The 13,472-nt window shown below is 41.5% G+C and overlaps 1 protein-coding gene across 1 annotated transcript in view; it reads right to left on the bottom strand.

Annotated features, from left to right (window-relative positions):
* LOC126418791 (uncharacterized) overlaps positions 1 to 12,810 on the bottom strand; it is a 120,116-nt gene extending 107,306 nt beyond the window's left edge. The window contains exon 1 of the mRNA XM_050085721.1: positions 11,091 to 12,810. Within this exon, the coding sequence (XP_049941678.1) occupies positions 11,091 to 11,576 (486 nt within the window). The 5' untranslated portion in view covers positions 11,577 to 12,810. The remainder of the gene's footprint in view (positions 1 to 11,090) is intronic.
* Between the last annotated feature and the right edge of the window lie 662 nt (positions 12,811 to 13,472).

Genomic DNA, 13,472 nt, shown 5'->3' with positions numbered 1-13,472 from the left:
GCACAGTGAGCAGGGCATTATGAAAGCAGCACCGCAAACCAAGAGTTCTTACAGAGGTCAGCACACGGTGGGAACAGTGCATTGGTCATTTACACACACTGCTCCTAAAGTAATAGCCCTCATCACAGGTTTGAGTGCTTCCATAGTATCTTCACATCACAGACAAGAATCCGGATTCGATTTGCAGAGCAATACTCGATTTGTCATTTAATCAAGGCCAGCTCTTGTTAATGAAGGCAGTAAATCGCAAAATGAGTCTGTGATATTGTGGAATTTTGAAAATAAAGGACTAAATATCGATTAATATAGTTTCATTTATTACCGTGTTTCGGCTACTGCTATCATTAGGTAAAAAAACATAGAATTCTTAAAACACAGCTGCAGTAAAACCTGTGCCTAAACGAGAGATAGCTATTATTGCAACTGACAATGAACTATGTTTCATGAGTTCTAAGTTTTGACATGATGATTCCAGTACCTGAAATGTCGTAATACTTGAAAACATATATAATAAGCGATCTACAGGGCTTTATCCTCAGTGCCACTCTCGTCAGTAGAACGGAACGTATTCTATGACATAATACATAGCTTTTTACTACTCTTCCATGATTCGTGTACTGCTTTTAATCCTCCGCGTCTAAAGCCACGCCTTCATGAACGCCATGTTTCTAATATGCCGCTACTGTAGTCTACACCTCACTAAATAAAATCTGTCGAGAGTATAATCGCAGATAGTTCTCCTGGTGTCTGAGTACGGTGTACTGTACAACATTACTACCATGTTTACGTCATTTTCAGACTAATGCTTCAAATGGCTCTGAGCACTATGGGACTTAACATGTGAGGTCATCTGTCCCCTATAACTTAGAACTACTTAAACCTAACCTAAGGACATCACACACATACATGCCCGAGGCAGGATTCGAACCTGCGACCGTAGCGGTCGCGCGGTTCCAGACTGAAGCGCCTAGAACCGCTCGTCGACACCGGCCGGCTTGCAGACTAATAATTACAGCTATTACAAGTGGTAACGTTTTTAGATTGGGTAGTACCTCCAAGTAAATGTGACAAGAGCTAGCCATTAATGTTTATTTTTACCTGGGCAGGAGGGCAACTGTTAAAGCATGGATATGGCGACTCAAAAAGGTTAGTGTTTACTGACAAACGTAGTCCACTTAGTGGTGCAGTTAATAATGTGCAGGAAACATCAGATCGTAAAGTTTATGATGTGTTTGTCGGAAGACTGTTCGAAGCAGTGAAAAAACAACCAACTCGCCGATGTACATATTAAGGTACCACACGTAAAAATATCTCCACTTAAACCCGTTACAGCGTGTGTATTGCATCTGTGACGCAGACAGCTAACGTCTCCCTCTGCGATGGCATTACAACCACCTGCGAAGAATTTGTATTTTGAAGTGCAGGAACTCTCATCCGCAAAAAGTGTTCCTTCCGAGGACGTATTTGAAAATACTGGACTGTCAGTAATGAAACACTGGTAGACTGACGATTTGTAATGAATGAACAATCCGGGATGGCAAACCAGAAAGCATCTCTACACCTGTGAAACGCATACCGGCTTCAGAGACATCCAACGTCAGCACCAGATGCCGCGAAGTATAGTCCACTAGCGAAGCAGATAGGCGATAAAAAAAACCTTCGTTCGACCCTTACTTGACTACTGCTCGGCCGCCTACAAAGAGGAGCAGCGTGTTTAGTCACAGGTTCCTTTAGCAGCATCAGCTAGAGCGTTACGGAGATGCTCAGTGAAATCCAGTGGCAGTACGCTCCAAGAGAGGCTTTGTGCATAGCTGTTTTGCTCGCTGATACAGTTCCGAGAGCGTACGAAACTAAAATATTTCTTCCTCTTACGTATAATTCGAGACATAACTATGAAAGAAAAATTAGTTTGTAGCTCACTACACGAAGGCTATCTTCCCGTGCACCATGCACGTCGGAAACAGGAACGGAAAGCGAGGGTGGGGGGAAGGGGGAGGGGCGAGGGTGGAAATGATAGTGGTACATGAAGTATCCTCCACCGCAGACCCCAAGTGCCTTGCGAGATATATATGTAGTTATGTAGATCAGTCTGGAAAGATATTCTCTATGCTGTAAGTAGAATAACAACCGCACAACGTCTACTCAGCGAATCATTTTATTTGCGAAGAAGACATCAGTAAGAAAACTGCTTCTCGCCTATCCTGAACGTGAAAGAGATTTTTACAGGAGTGTCATTTCGTTCTGTGGATCTCTATCTCTATCTGTACCAGCACAGTTACTATGCATCATCCTACAATCCAATAAAACGTGCACTCCTAATCGCAAATGCTCCCGTTTTTTTGTTGTTTTCGTTTCACTAATGTTAGTGATTACGGTTCGTAGTAACTGTATTATCAGAGAGAGCTTTAGGAAATCTGCGGCCGCAATGTAACTAGATCCCAGATGGCAACATTAATGTACTTAGTGTACAGGCTCTCAGTTCTAGCAGTCGCAAAAAAAACTCTTTGCTAAAATCAGAGCTGATTATTACTCTTATTGTTAATTTTTCAGTGAGTGGATGTTGCATTCATGAGTCAGTGAAATGCACGCGAAAAGCTACGCTTCGTCGGCGAAATCAGGTATTGAGGGGACTTAAAATAGTGAGACAGTCTCGAAGAAAGGCAGCCTTATTGTGGATATCATGTAATTTAAGAGATGTGAAGTGTTTTTCACTAATATCAAATACTTACATACAGTTTGACCATTACTGGGGACAAATTATTCTACAAAATAGCCTTAACTTTTCATCTGATAAAACGTGCATATAAATCTTTTTTATGAAGTGGTATACTATCTTGTTCCACGCCCGTGCTGTGTATATCGTTATTAGTATTTTATAACGAAAGACTATCCTAACTTCCCTTGTCTTCAAGCAAAAATTACAGCTATTTTTGATATCACGCATAAACTAATGTGTACTAGTGACATGAATAAAAGAAAACAATTTTAAAATAGTAGGATTAGTCGAAAGCAGTAAACCAGAAACGTGCCGCCCTGCAAACTAATTTCGAGCCAATTTACTTACATACTAAGTTAAGAATGAGAGTACTTTCAGAAATTAGAGGGTATGCTTCTAAACTACTTTATCATACAACGATAATATGTCAGATATTTCCATAAATGTTTCGATTTTGAGATATGTTGAATATTATAGAGCAAGAGAATCATGGTGCTACAGGAATCGACAGAAATTTATCCAACAGGAGTGGTGGGACAAAACTCTAAAATTGTAATTTTTGATATAAATGAGTTACTCAGTTTCGTACGAAATCACAAAAAAAAATCTTAATATGTCGCAGAGAACTCACGTGCATTAAAAGAGTGTGCGAATACTGTAACTGAAGATTGCACAAGTGGGCAAGTGACCCCTCTTGTATCGCCCTCTCCCTTGCGGACGCTTATAAGCACCACAATACTATTTAGCTGTTACTGTCGTAAAAGTATTGTTTATTGTTTACGATATCAACTATCGAACTCAGTTCTCCAGAATGTTATCTGTGAGGACGTTTAAAAGAGCAAATACACGCAAACGCCACAGAGATGTTTAATCAGCGTATCACAGAAGTCTATGATAGTATTTGACATTATTTGAGAGTCGTTTACACCGTACGATGGTTCATCATCCGACAACTAAATGCATAAATACAGTAGAAGCAGTAGAAGAGTGTTTTCGACATGTGATACCAGTTTAGGTCAGTTTATCAAGTCATAATAAAGCATCACCAGTTTCTATGAGCCAAGAATATTGTAAGGTACGGTAAATTTGCTACCATTTCAAGAATTGGTTTCAAAGCTCTAGTGTGTTACTTTAATGATCCTATTAAAGGTGGGAAAAATTATGTCGCAGGAAGTAATTTCGTTTCTCTGGACAGTAGCTCTATATGGAAGTGAAATAGTAATTTTGAAATGTAGAGCAACAAAAGCATGCTGGGATTAGGTGGGTGTACAAGATAGCCAGTGTAGATATACTGATTAGTGTCAACAAGAAACTAGTTTTAAGCTACTCCTTATTAACCGAAGGGATATGTTAATAGAACACATTCACAAGAATCAAGGAACAGTTAATTTAATTATGAATGGAAACATGTGGGGGGGGGGGGGGGGGGGGGGGGGAATGTACGGTTAAAATTTTAGAGGAAGCTGAAAGCTTGCTAACAGCAATTACCTTCAAATGACTGTAGGTTTCAGTAGCTGATAGGGATGATGTGACTTACACAGAACAGAATGGAGAGCTTCAGCAAACCAGGCTTCGGACTGAACGCAACAACAATATTGGTTCCCAGTGTACAATTTATCAGGATGTAATAAGTAACTACACTAGCTCAACAATTGTGAACACTGACTATCTTTTACTGGGCTGGGTTGACAGTCACATCAAACTTGTTTGACATACACCAAGTCTTCCATTTTTGAAATAATTTATATTCGTTTGCAACATCGAAGTTTGGCTATTTTCTGGTAGGACACCGAAAATACCATGATTTATTGCGTTTCGGAATTTAAAAACATTTACTACGTGAACATGTCATCACACAATGCGTCTCCAATAGTCACTGAATACAACATTTTTGGCACCCTTGCCGTAAATAACAGCCGGCCGGTGTGGCCGTGCGGTTAAAGGCGCCTCAGTCTGGAACCGCGTGACCGCTGCGGTCGCAGGTTCGAATCCTGCCTTGGGCATGGATGTGTGTGATGTCCTTAGGTTAGTTAGGTTTAATTAGTTCTAAGTTCTAGGCGACTGATGACCTTAGAAGTTAAGTCGCATAGTGCTCAGAGCCATTTGAACCATTTTTGAACCGTAAATAACAGCAAACTAACGAACAATTTTATGCCGTAATATCAACTGACGCTGTTAACGGAACATATCAAACGTTATATTTTATGTTGCAAAAAGTGATATAGATCTTTTGGTTTTAGAAAATTTTCTATTAATTACTGTGCCAAAAATTTTATTGGACGTCAATTTTGTTTATATTTCTAATGTTGTGACTGGTTTCGGTTCCTTCGGACCATCTGTTCAGACAAGAAAAATAAAATGACGAAGCACCACATAACCCAAGACACAAAAAGCTGCTATTACACAATACGTACAATCAAATGTACCAGGACGTACCCGAACATGTCGGCTACAACTCTGTCCTGTATATTGCCATATGCAACAGACCCGGTCCGCCAGGCCATATGGACCGAGTTTACGTCATATAGATGCTATGAATTGCTGTTTTACGATGCTGCATACATGTTGCTGTTAGTACGCCTAAGTATCTCTACATTTGGTTTTAGGTATGATGTAACGACAGTGTTGTCGATTTTAGGTCACATAAACGTCAGTCTTTTTTTCACTTTTCTGATCTCCACAAATCTGAATATGGTTCTATGGAACATAAACTGGGTAAGGCATTAGGAATATATGTTATTTTTGTGCAGAACAAAATTTATTATTTTATGAGCCTGTGCTGACATATGGTTAAGCACGAAATTTTCGCGATGTTGCACTTCAGAATGGTCAGTTAAAGGCAATGACTTTATGTCTTTTAAACAACTATGATATGTCCATTTCTCAGCATTCCTTCATTAATAAAACAGAAACTATCCGACATACAAGCTTTCTAGGTGTGCTTTCACGTCATATTGTAAAATAACTGTCACTGAATTAAATCGACATTTTAGATACTGTTGTAGTGCATTCCTCTTAGCCTACTTGTGTACTTGACGTCGGTGGCCAATCAACAGACATAGAGAAATGGCACCGCAACCGTAACGTCAGTTTTTTTTAATGACTGTTCTTACACAATATAACTCCGTATCATACCTAGAAAATGTCGTCTATGCGTTTGTTTCAACTGGTAAGATGAGACTGTTCTGGCTCTCTCTTCCTTTTAACAAGATATCCTTAATGATTCAACACTACGTATTGGACATTACAACAGTAATATTTATGGGACAGTCAAATGAAAACGAGACAGATGGAAAAAAGTAAGTAAACTGTTTGTTTTTGAAAAGTAATCACAGTAGCTGTTAAATACATTTATCCCACTGTGAGACAAGACGATCTGTGCCTTCATGGAAAAACGTTTCCGGTTCCATAATTGTATGAAGGTTGCACCTCTTTGATCGAAGGCAATCGACGGCCACAGATGTTTTTCTTCAGGGCTTCAAAAATATGGAAAATATGGGAAAGACCCGTCTCTTTCTGTATTACTGCCTCTTAATTAATGATAATAATATTAACATAAAGGATGTCCCAGGAGGAATTACCAATATTCATTGATATGATAGGAACGGTCATTCGAAGCGAAAGTCTGGTAGAGATGTGCTGTAAAACGCATACCTTAAGAGCCATGATCACTTCTTCATCTTCGATTACAACCTTCTTCTACTGCAAGCTCTTTCCATATTTTGTGAGGAGGTAGTACGTAACAAAACAAGAGAAAATAGTAAACATGGGCTCTTAAATACATACCTTAAGAACTATGAGGACTTGTTCAGCAGAAGAGACGTATTCCACAGTAACGAAGATGACCAAGTAGTCATTAGCTCTTAATTTACGCATTTTGGAACCCATAATTACTATATATTTTTGCTTCGAATGATCGTTCCTCTCATATCCCTGAATACTAACCATCGCTCTAGGAACACTTTGTATAGTAATGAAAATATGGAATTTAAGAAACGTCACTCTTATTACCATTTTGTGAAGCAACCTCGCCAGCAGTTTCTCGTCGAATGTGAGTAATGACACCTAACAGATATGCGTGGTAGTAGTACACAAAGAATCAGTGTATAGAAAAGTCGACTGCGAGTAATAATAAGGTTACAGATGAGATGCAAGTAGGAATAAATAAGATGCACGTTAAAGGGTGGATTATTCCACAGCTGAATGACTGAAACTGAGTAGGATATGGAGCAAGATTTAGTATTATGCAAACGTACCCAGTCTGGTATTGCAGCCATGGAGTAATAATAGGTATTTTATGTGTGAGCAGGAGAATTATTGAGGACACCAGTGAAAATCACGTCTCCTAACCAGTCGCATCCAGCCTAACTCAGCACTGGAAGGACTGATGTTATGAAACAATAGAATGTTGCATATTTATCTTACGCAAGCATTTCTTGCTAGCTCCAGTCGTCTGTAGTCTTCACTATTTGTACCATTTTCAGCTACAAAACAGTCGTCAAGTTAGGGCAGGATTAAAGACTAAACTAATTTTGCTTTCATTTCAAGTGGAAGCACTTTTTTCTAAATTTTTGGATTGCGTGAATGCTTGAAAGAGATTTTCTGGATGCTGCAACAATTTGTTCTTCTCAATCTAAATGCTCGTCGAAGGCTGTGCTGATAGAGGTGTTGGACAACTTAGCATATAAGTGGTAGTTACAATAATGAAACACAGATGAAATATCATTGTCATACAGCGAGAAAAGCGACCAAAGACTGAATACTGAGATCCCCGGAGAACACATGTTCTGACAATTAGTTAGTTACACGTTCTATAGATCATTTGAACGATTCTTTTATCGAAATGTTGTGGCACCAGCCTGTTTGCAGGATATATACACATGGGTAGTATTAACATTAATGAACACACTATTTTTAGTGCTACTCATGCAACTCCACTTAAAAAATTATTTTTTAATAGGCAACAAACTTTTAAGTAGAAATTCGTCGATCAGTAGAAGGATCTGTCCAGTGGAAATGATTTCAGGTTAGATTTAAAACTTGTTTTGCTATTTGCCAACAATTTATGTTATAGGGCAAAGAATCAAACGTTTATGCTGCGGCATATTGAACGCCTTTGTGAGCCAATGACAGCTTTTCCCCCCTAGTATTGTAGTTGAGGTCATCACTGTTGTTCTCAAATTGTGGCATAATATTCATAACGAATTTCATTAGTGAATGTATGTATTGACATGGTGCAGTTAAAATGCCTAACTCATTGAAGAGGTATCTACATGGCTACCACAGATAGAGTCCACATTTTATTGTTACTGCTTTTTGCGGTCAACACTTTTTTTTTGTGATGAGTTACTGAAAAAAATCATTATTAACCACTTCTGTAGCTTTCTCTTTAAAGGAATTTATTACAACAATAGTATCGTCTACAGAAACTACCTGTTATGCTTGTTGGACGTCAAGTGGTAGGTGATTCACAAATATAAAAAACAGCAATGGACCCAAAATTGAACGCTGTGGGACTCCACTTCTCATTTCTCCCAAGTTACTAAAATTTCTACCTTTGGATTATTCAGGACAAGATTTTTTCATGCTGTTTGTTAAGTGGAATTTAGACCAGTTGTGTGTAAATCAATCAATTTCATACAACAAGATTTTGAGGTTACTGACAAACCACATTGTTGCCCTATTTGAGTGATTCACACCGAAATCAACAGTATTTAATGCCTTGCTGAAACCAAGCTGTGTTAAAATGGTCGCCTCACGCTTGTGGCACAACTAATGTCGTCAGTTACTTTGATTGATACTTTTGCGTGCTTAAGACAGGAGTGACGTCCTATCTACTGAGAGTAATCCAACAAATGTACCAAGACTCCAAAATCGTCGTTGCCAGGAAGGAGACAGTTAAATATTTTTGGCCTACAAGGCCTACAAGGACGCAGTCTGTCTCCGATACCTTTTAATATATATGTTGATATGCTGAGACAGTGACTAAAATAAATAGAATCTTACATTCCTACTCCTTGCATATATGTTTGACCTTCCATTTAACATTCAACAAGCAGAATTAGTACTTTCTGCAGATGGTACTAGTGTTGTAATACATCCCACTATACAGAAAACAACGGAACACTATTAGTTATGTTTTTCAGAGAATTATTAAGTGATTCTCCGAAAACGAACTCTCCTTTAATTTTGAGGCGCATGCGTAAGTGTAACTAACGAAATTACTTAATGACAATACTCTTTGTTGTTTACCAATTTCTTACAGCTGACTGCAAAGACTTTCTTCAGAAAACCATTTATGAATTAAATATCACTGCCAAGAGCTATAACTTAACAATCTCGATCCAAAAACCCAAAGTGATGGCTTTTAAACGTAAAGACTCGGTCCCAAGCAAAGTTGTTTTATACGACCAGGAAGCAGAGACAGTCATAGAATTCAACTTCTTGGGATGTACCATTTCTTTCACAAACGAAAAAGGCACGTCAAAGAAACACCGAAAGCTTCAGTTACATTAATCGGAGCACATGCACTTGGATGTAGTGGAGAAGAAGGGAAACGGTAATGAAGTTCTACTGTACAATGGGAGCATCACCAATACTTTATGACAGTGAAACAAGGAAATGTCAACCTGAAATGAATGAAAAGAGAACTTGCTATAGACTGCCTGATATGGTAAGGAGTTCAGAAGAAAATTAGGACACAAAAGCATACATGTACTGGTCAAGGAGTATAAAAATAAAATGAGAGATCATGTCACAACAGAGAATGGATACTGAATTCCTAAAGTAGAATTTAATTATAGAGCAACTAGGCAAAAAATCAATGGCTGGACCAAGAAAGAAGTGGAAATGTGAAATAGTAAGTAACTAACACACCAGAGGTACCAATCACGAGGAATTAACAAGTAAGAGCCTAACACATGGGAAGACAGAATATTATGTATGTCTGCAGGCTTTCGTAGCTGTTGTCATTATCATCATCTACGTAAGGATTTCGGCGTATTGGTCCGTTCCGCCTTCAAAATGGTCACAGGGCACGCGGGCACGCTCAAGATCTTTTGGTTTACATTGTTCTGTGCATTTCGCATCAGGCATATGATTTATGTTTTCTTTCCATCTTAAGTGATATTATTTTAAAGTGATAGTTACGTTTTGCGTATTCTGTTCAGCTCGATTGAGGTCATTTCTCATTTTATTCCTTAAAACATAGCCACCCAATATCTAAGGAGGTTTATTTCACGTGCTTCTCTATTTTTAAGGGTCCAGGTCTCGCACCCACAGTGGAGTGCGGGTATCGTCAGAACCTTACAGAACTCAGTAGAGTATCTCTGTGGACTTACTTTCCCAACATTCTGCAAACAGTTCCACGGAAACAGTTGTATATGTCTATCTTGTATTTCATTATTTGCCCCATATGCATCCTAAACCGTTAAATGTATAACTTGCTTCATGATCTGTTTATCAACTTCGATTAAACTCGCATGGATTGGTGTCCCTAAAGTGCCACTGATTTTGTCTTCGTAATGGAAAACTTCTGATTGTATTCCTTAAATTGAAAACAGCTTCTTGTAGGTCATTTTCATTCTGACTAACAGTCACTTGGTGGTCAGCAACAAGCAGCGTGCTCACATTCAAACCGATAACTCTCATTGTCCGTGCCCCAGTTTTGGGTGCGTCGTCGATATGTATACGAAAAAGGAGTGAAAAGGGAGACAGTTGTCTTAATTCCTTGGTTTACTTCAGCCACATCATGTCTGCTGCCAGATATTTTTATTTGCACATGACCCTTGTACAGCTCTTGTCACTGACGGTAACATCTTTTCGGTTCTTACAACGCGTCAAGTTTCTCTTCCATTTCTTCTGAATGATAGAAGCTTCGGCCCCTCTGCTAGGATCTTCTTTAGGATCTGGTATTCTCAGTCAACTAATGTGAGCGTCAGAAGACTGTGAAAAATATCACAGCAGAGGGGTCGAAACTACGATCGTCTAGTAGACAATAAAGGGGGACATGTTCAAATGGCTCTGAGCACTACGGGACTTAACATCTGAGGTCATCAGTTTCCTAGAACTACTTAAACCTAACTAACCTAAGTACATCACACACATCCATGCCCGAGGCAGGATTCGAACCTGCGACTGTAGCAGTCGCGCGGTTCCAGACTGAAGCGCCTAGAACTGCTAGGCCACCGCTGCCGGCGGGAAGATGATTCGGCGTAACAAACTAGACTTCACTAGAAAATTAACTGGTTCTTGTTTACGGTAGGAACTAATCGTTACTAGGCAAATGTTTATGTCGAAATAGTTGTTTTGACGAGAGGAAACTTCCCTTATATTTGTTTAACCTATTGTGGTAACTGCTGACATCAGTACTGACCTTGATGCCCGTGGTACGGCGCAATATGGCGGCGAAAAGGGGCGGGTGGCTGGGGTTGGGGGTGCGCGCGAAGGGCGAGTCGAGCGGCAGGAAGCGCGGGCTGGGCCCGCCCCCGGAGCTGCTGCTGCTCGACAGCAGGGTGCCGCCGCCCCCTCCGCCCCCCAGCGCCGCCCCCGCGCGCTCGGGCACCAGCACGTAGCGCACGGCGGCGCAGTAGTGCAGCGAGTCGATGGGGAAGAAGCGAGTCACCTTCTTGTGGTTCTCGTCGACGTTCTCGAGCAGCAGGCCGTTGCTCCAGACACTGAGCCACGAGTCGATTCCGCGCGCGCCCAGCGCCCCCTGCTCGGGGTAGAGCTCCCGCAGCGGCTCCTGGATGCCTTGCAGGCCATCCTTGGTCACGTGCGGCACGGCCGAGCCCAGGTAGAGCACGCGGCACCGGCAGATCGGCGTCGACTCCGGGTCGTCCCCGCCCCTCGAGTTGGCCATCTCTGTTGCTTCTGCTCGTCGGTCACTTGTCACTCGATACGCATCGGCCTCGGCGACACAGATCCACTATTGTGTCGTAACGTACAGCAAGACGCTACGCAAAGCTACAAAGGCTGATTCTTGGATAGCTATTCGGTTAATAAATCTGCTTGTTGTAACCTATTATTTGAACATCCACAGCTGCAGGCCCACTTCGGAAAAATTTCGAGTAAACTTTCCAACGGATCCGCCGCTATTCCTCCGTTCCGTTCCCAATATTCCAACGTCGCTCTTGTCCCGAATCCAATTACAGAACCAACTGAAATAAGTCAAACACTATACACAATACAACTAATTCAACTTTTCAACCGTCAACACACTCAATCTGTACGTCTCTATAGAACCTGGCTGTACAGTGAGGTTAATTACAGTTCCTGCGGCTGTTCTGGTGCGATCACCAGCGATCTTCGAAGCCTGTGGATCTTTCTTCTCATATGACGTCAGCAAAGAAGGTACTTGACCTTGACCCCACTCTTGGATTACTGTATAGCCGAATAAATCTACACTTCTTGATCAATAATTCTGGAGTTTATACGAATGTTGGTCTTAAAAACAGTAAAATAAAATAACACTTGTGATTTTGGCACTGTAGTTATGTCGAAAACGTACACCGTTCACTTCCACGTCACAAGTTCAGGTGATGGTAACTTCAACTCGTAGTATCCAGTTTCTTGCTTCCTGCAGACCTCCGTGTGTCGTTTTTGTAGAACTCACGAAATATTTATCTGTTTGGTTCACACGCACGGTACCACAGCGACGGCAAAACGATCGCTCAAAATGGCTGTCGGCAACGATTGTGGCACTTTCCTCGTCGATTACTTGTTCACGTCGACTTTGGCAGAGGCACTAGCTCTTCTTTGGGCGGCGTATGGCACACGGTGAGTTTTAATTGAGCGTCGGGAAGTACAGATGGGAAGAGAATCACGGAGCGTTGTGAACGAGAGTCTGTGTCCAGTGCGGACCGCGGCCTAACGGAACCCGAGCGCGCAGCACCTCCGGACAGCTGGCTCCCGGCGTTGCGGCCAGCGTCGCGCCACGTTCATCGTCGCCGTGTCCACGTCTTCAGCTGTAGGCCTACACCCGCGACGGGCTGCGTGTGCGACGTGTCTGTCCGTGTGTGTGTGTGCTTGCGAGAGGCTGACCAGCGCCCCGCTGCCTGGAGAAAAGTGCCGCGACCACCTCTTCGTCACGAGCCTAACCACGGACTGCGGCCGGCCGCTACCTGGGGCCTCCACCTGCCGGCGCAGACCCACTGCGCATGCGCGGCCGGCCCGAACTGTACAGTCGGCGCCAAGTTTCTGCCCACACCTTGCGGGAATTATACATCTCACATCACCGATCAGTTTTTGAAGGCCTCGTTCGATATTTATTGACTAGTTTGACAAACCTTCAACATAATGAAGTGACCTTCACACCATCAATAACACTGTCAAAATTCGCCAACTTTGATTCCATTCGGAATCAATACTTTTTTCATCACTGGTCATATTATTTTATTTATGTGAAATCTGAGAGGTAATATTATTTTAAAAAACTCGTATTTCCATGATGTTTCAGTGAATTTCATGTCATTTGACTTCTTACTATTGTAATGTAATTTAATTATCGGGGCAAACATATTTACAATTATCGACAAATAAATGAAAAAAAGGATTGAGTTTTCCTCCAAAATGTGTGCCTGCCGGGATGCGCGGTTTGAGCCGCCATCTCCCGGATCGCGGCCCCCCTCCTCCCCCCCCCCCCACCACCCTTGCCGGAGGTTCGAGTCTTCCCTCGGGCATGGGTGTTTTTGTTGTTCTTAGCATAAATTAGTTTAAGTTACCTTAAGTAGTGTGTAAGTATAGGGAGCGATGACCT

Source organism: Schistocerca serialis, chromosome 9, assembly GCF_023864345.2.
Source record: "Schistocerca serialis cubense isolate TAMUIC-IGC-003099 chromosome 9, iqSchSeri2.2, whole genome shotgun sequence".
Classification (NCBI taxonomy): Eukaryota; Metazoa; Arthropoda; class Insecta; order Orthoptera; family Acrididae; genus Schistocerca; species Schistocerca serialis.
This window is presented reverse-complemented; position numbering and strand designations above follow the sequence as displayed.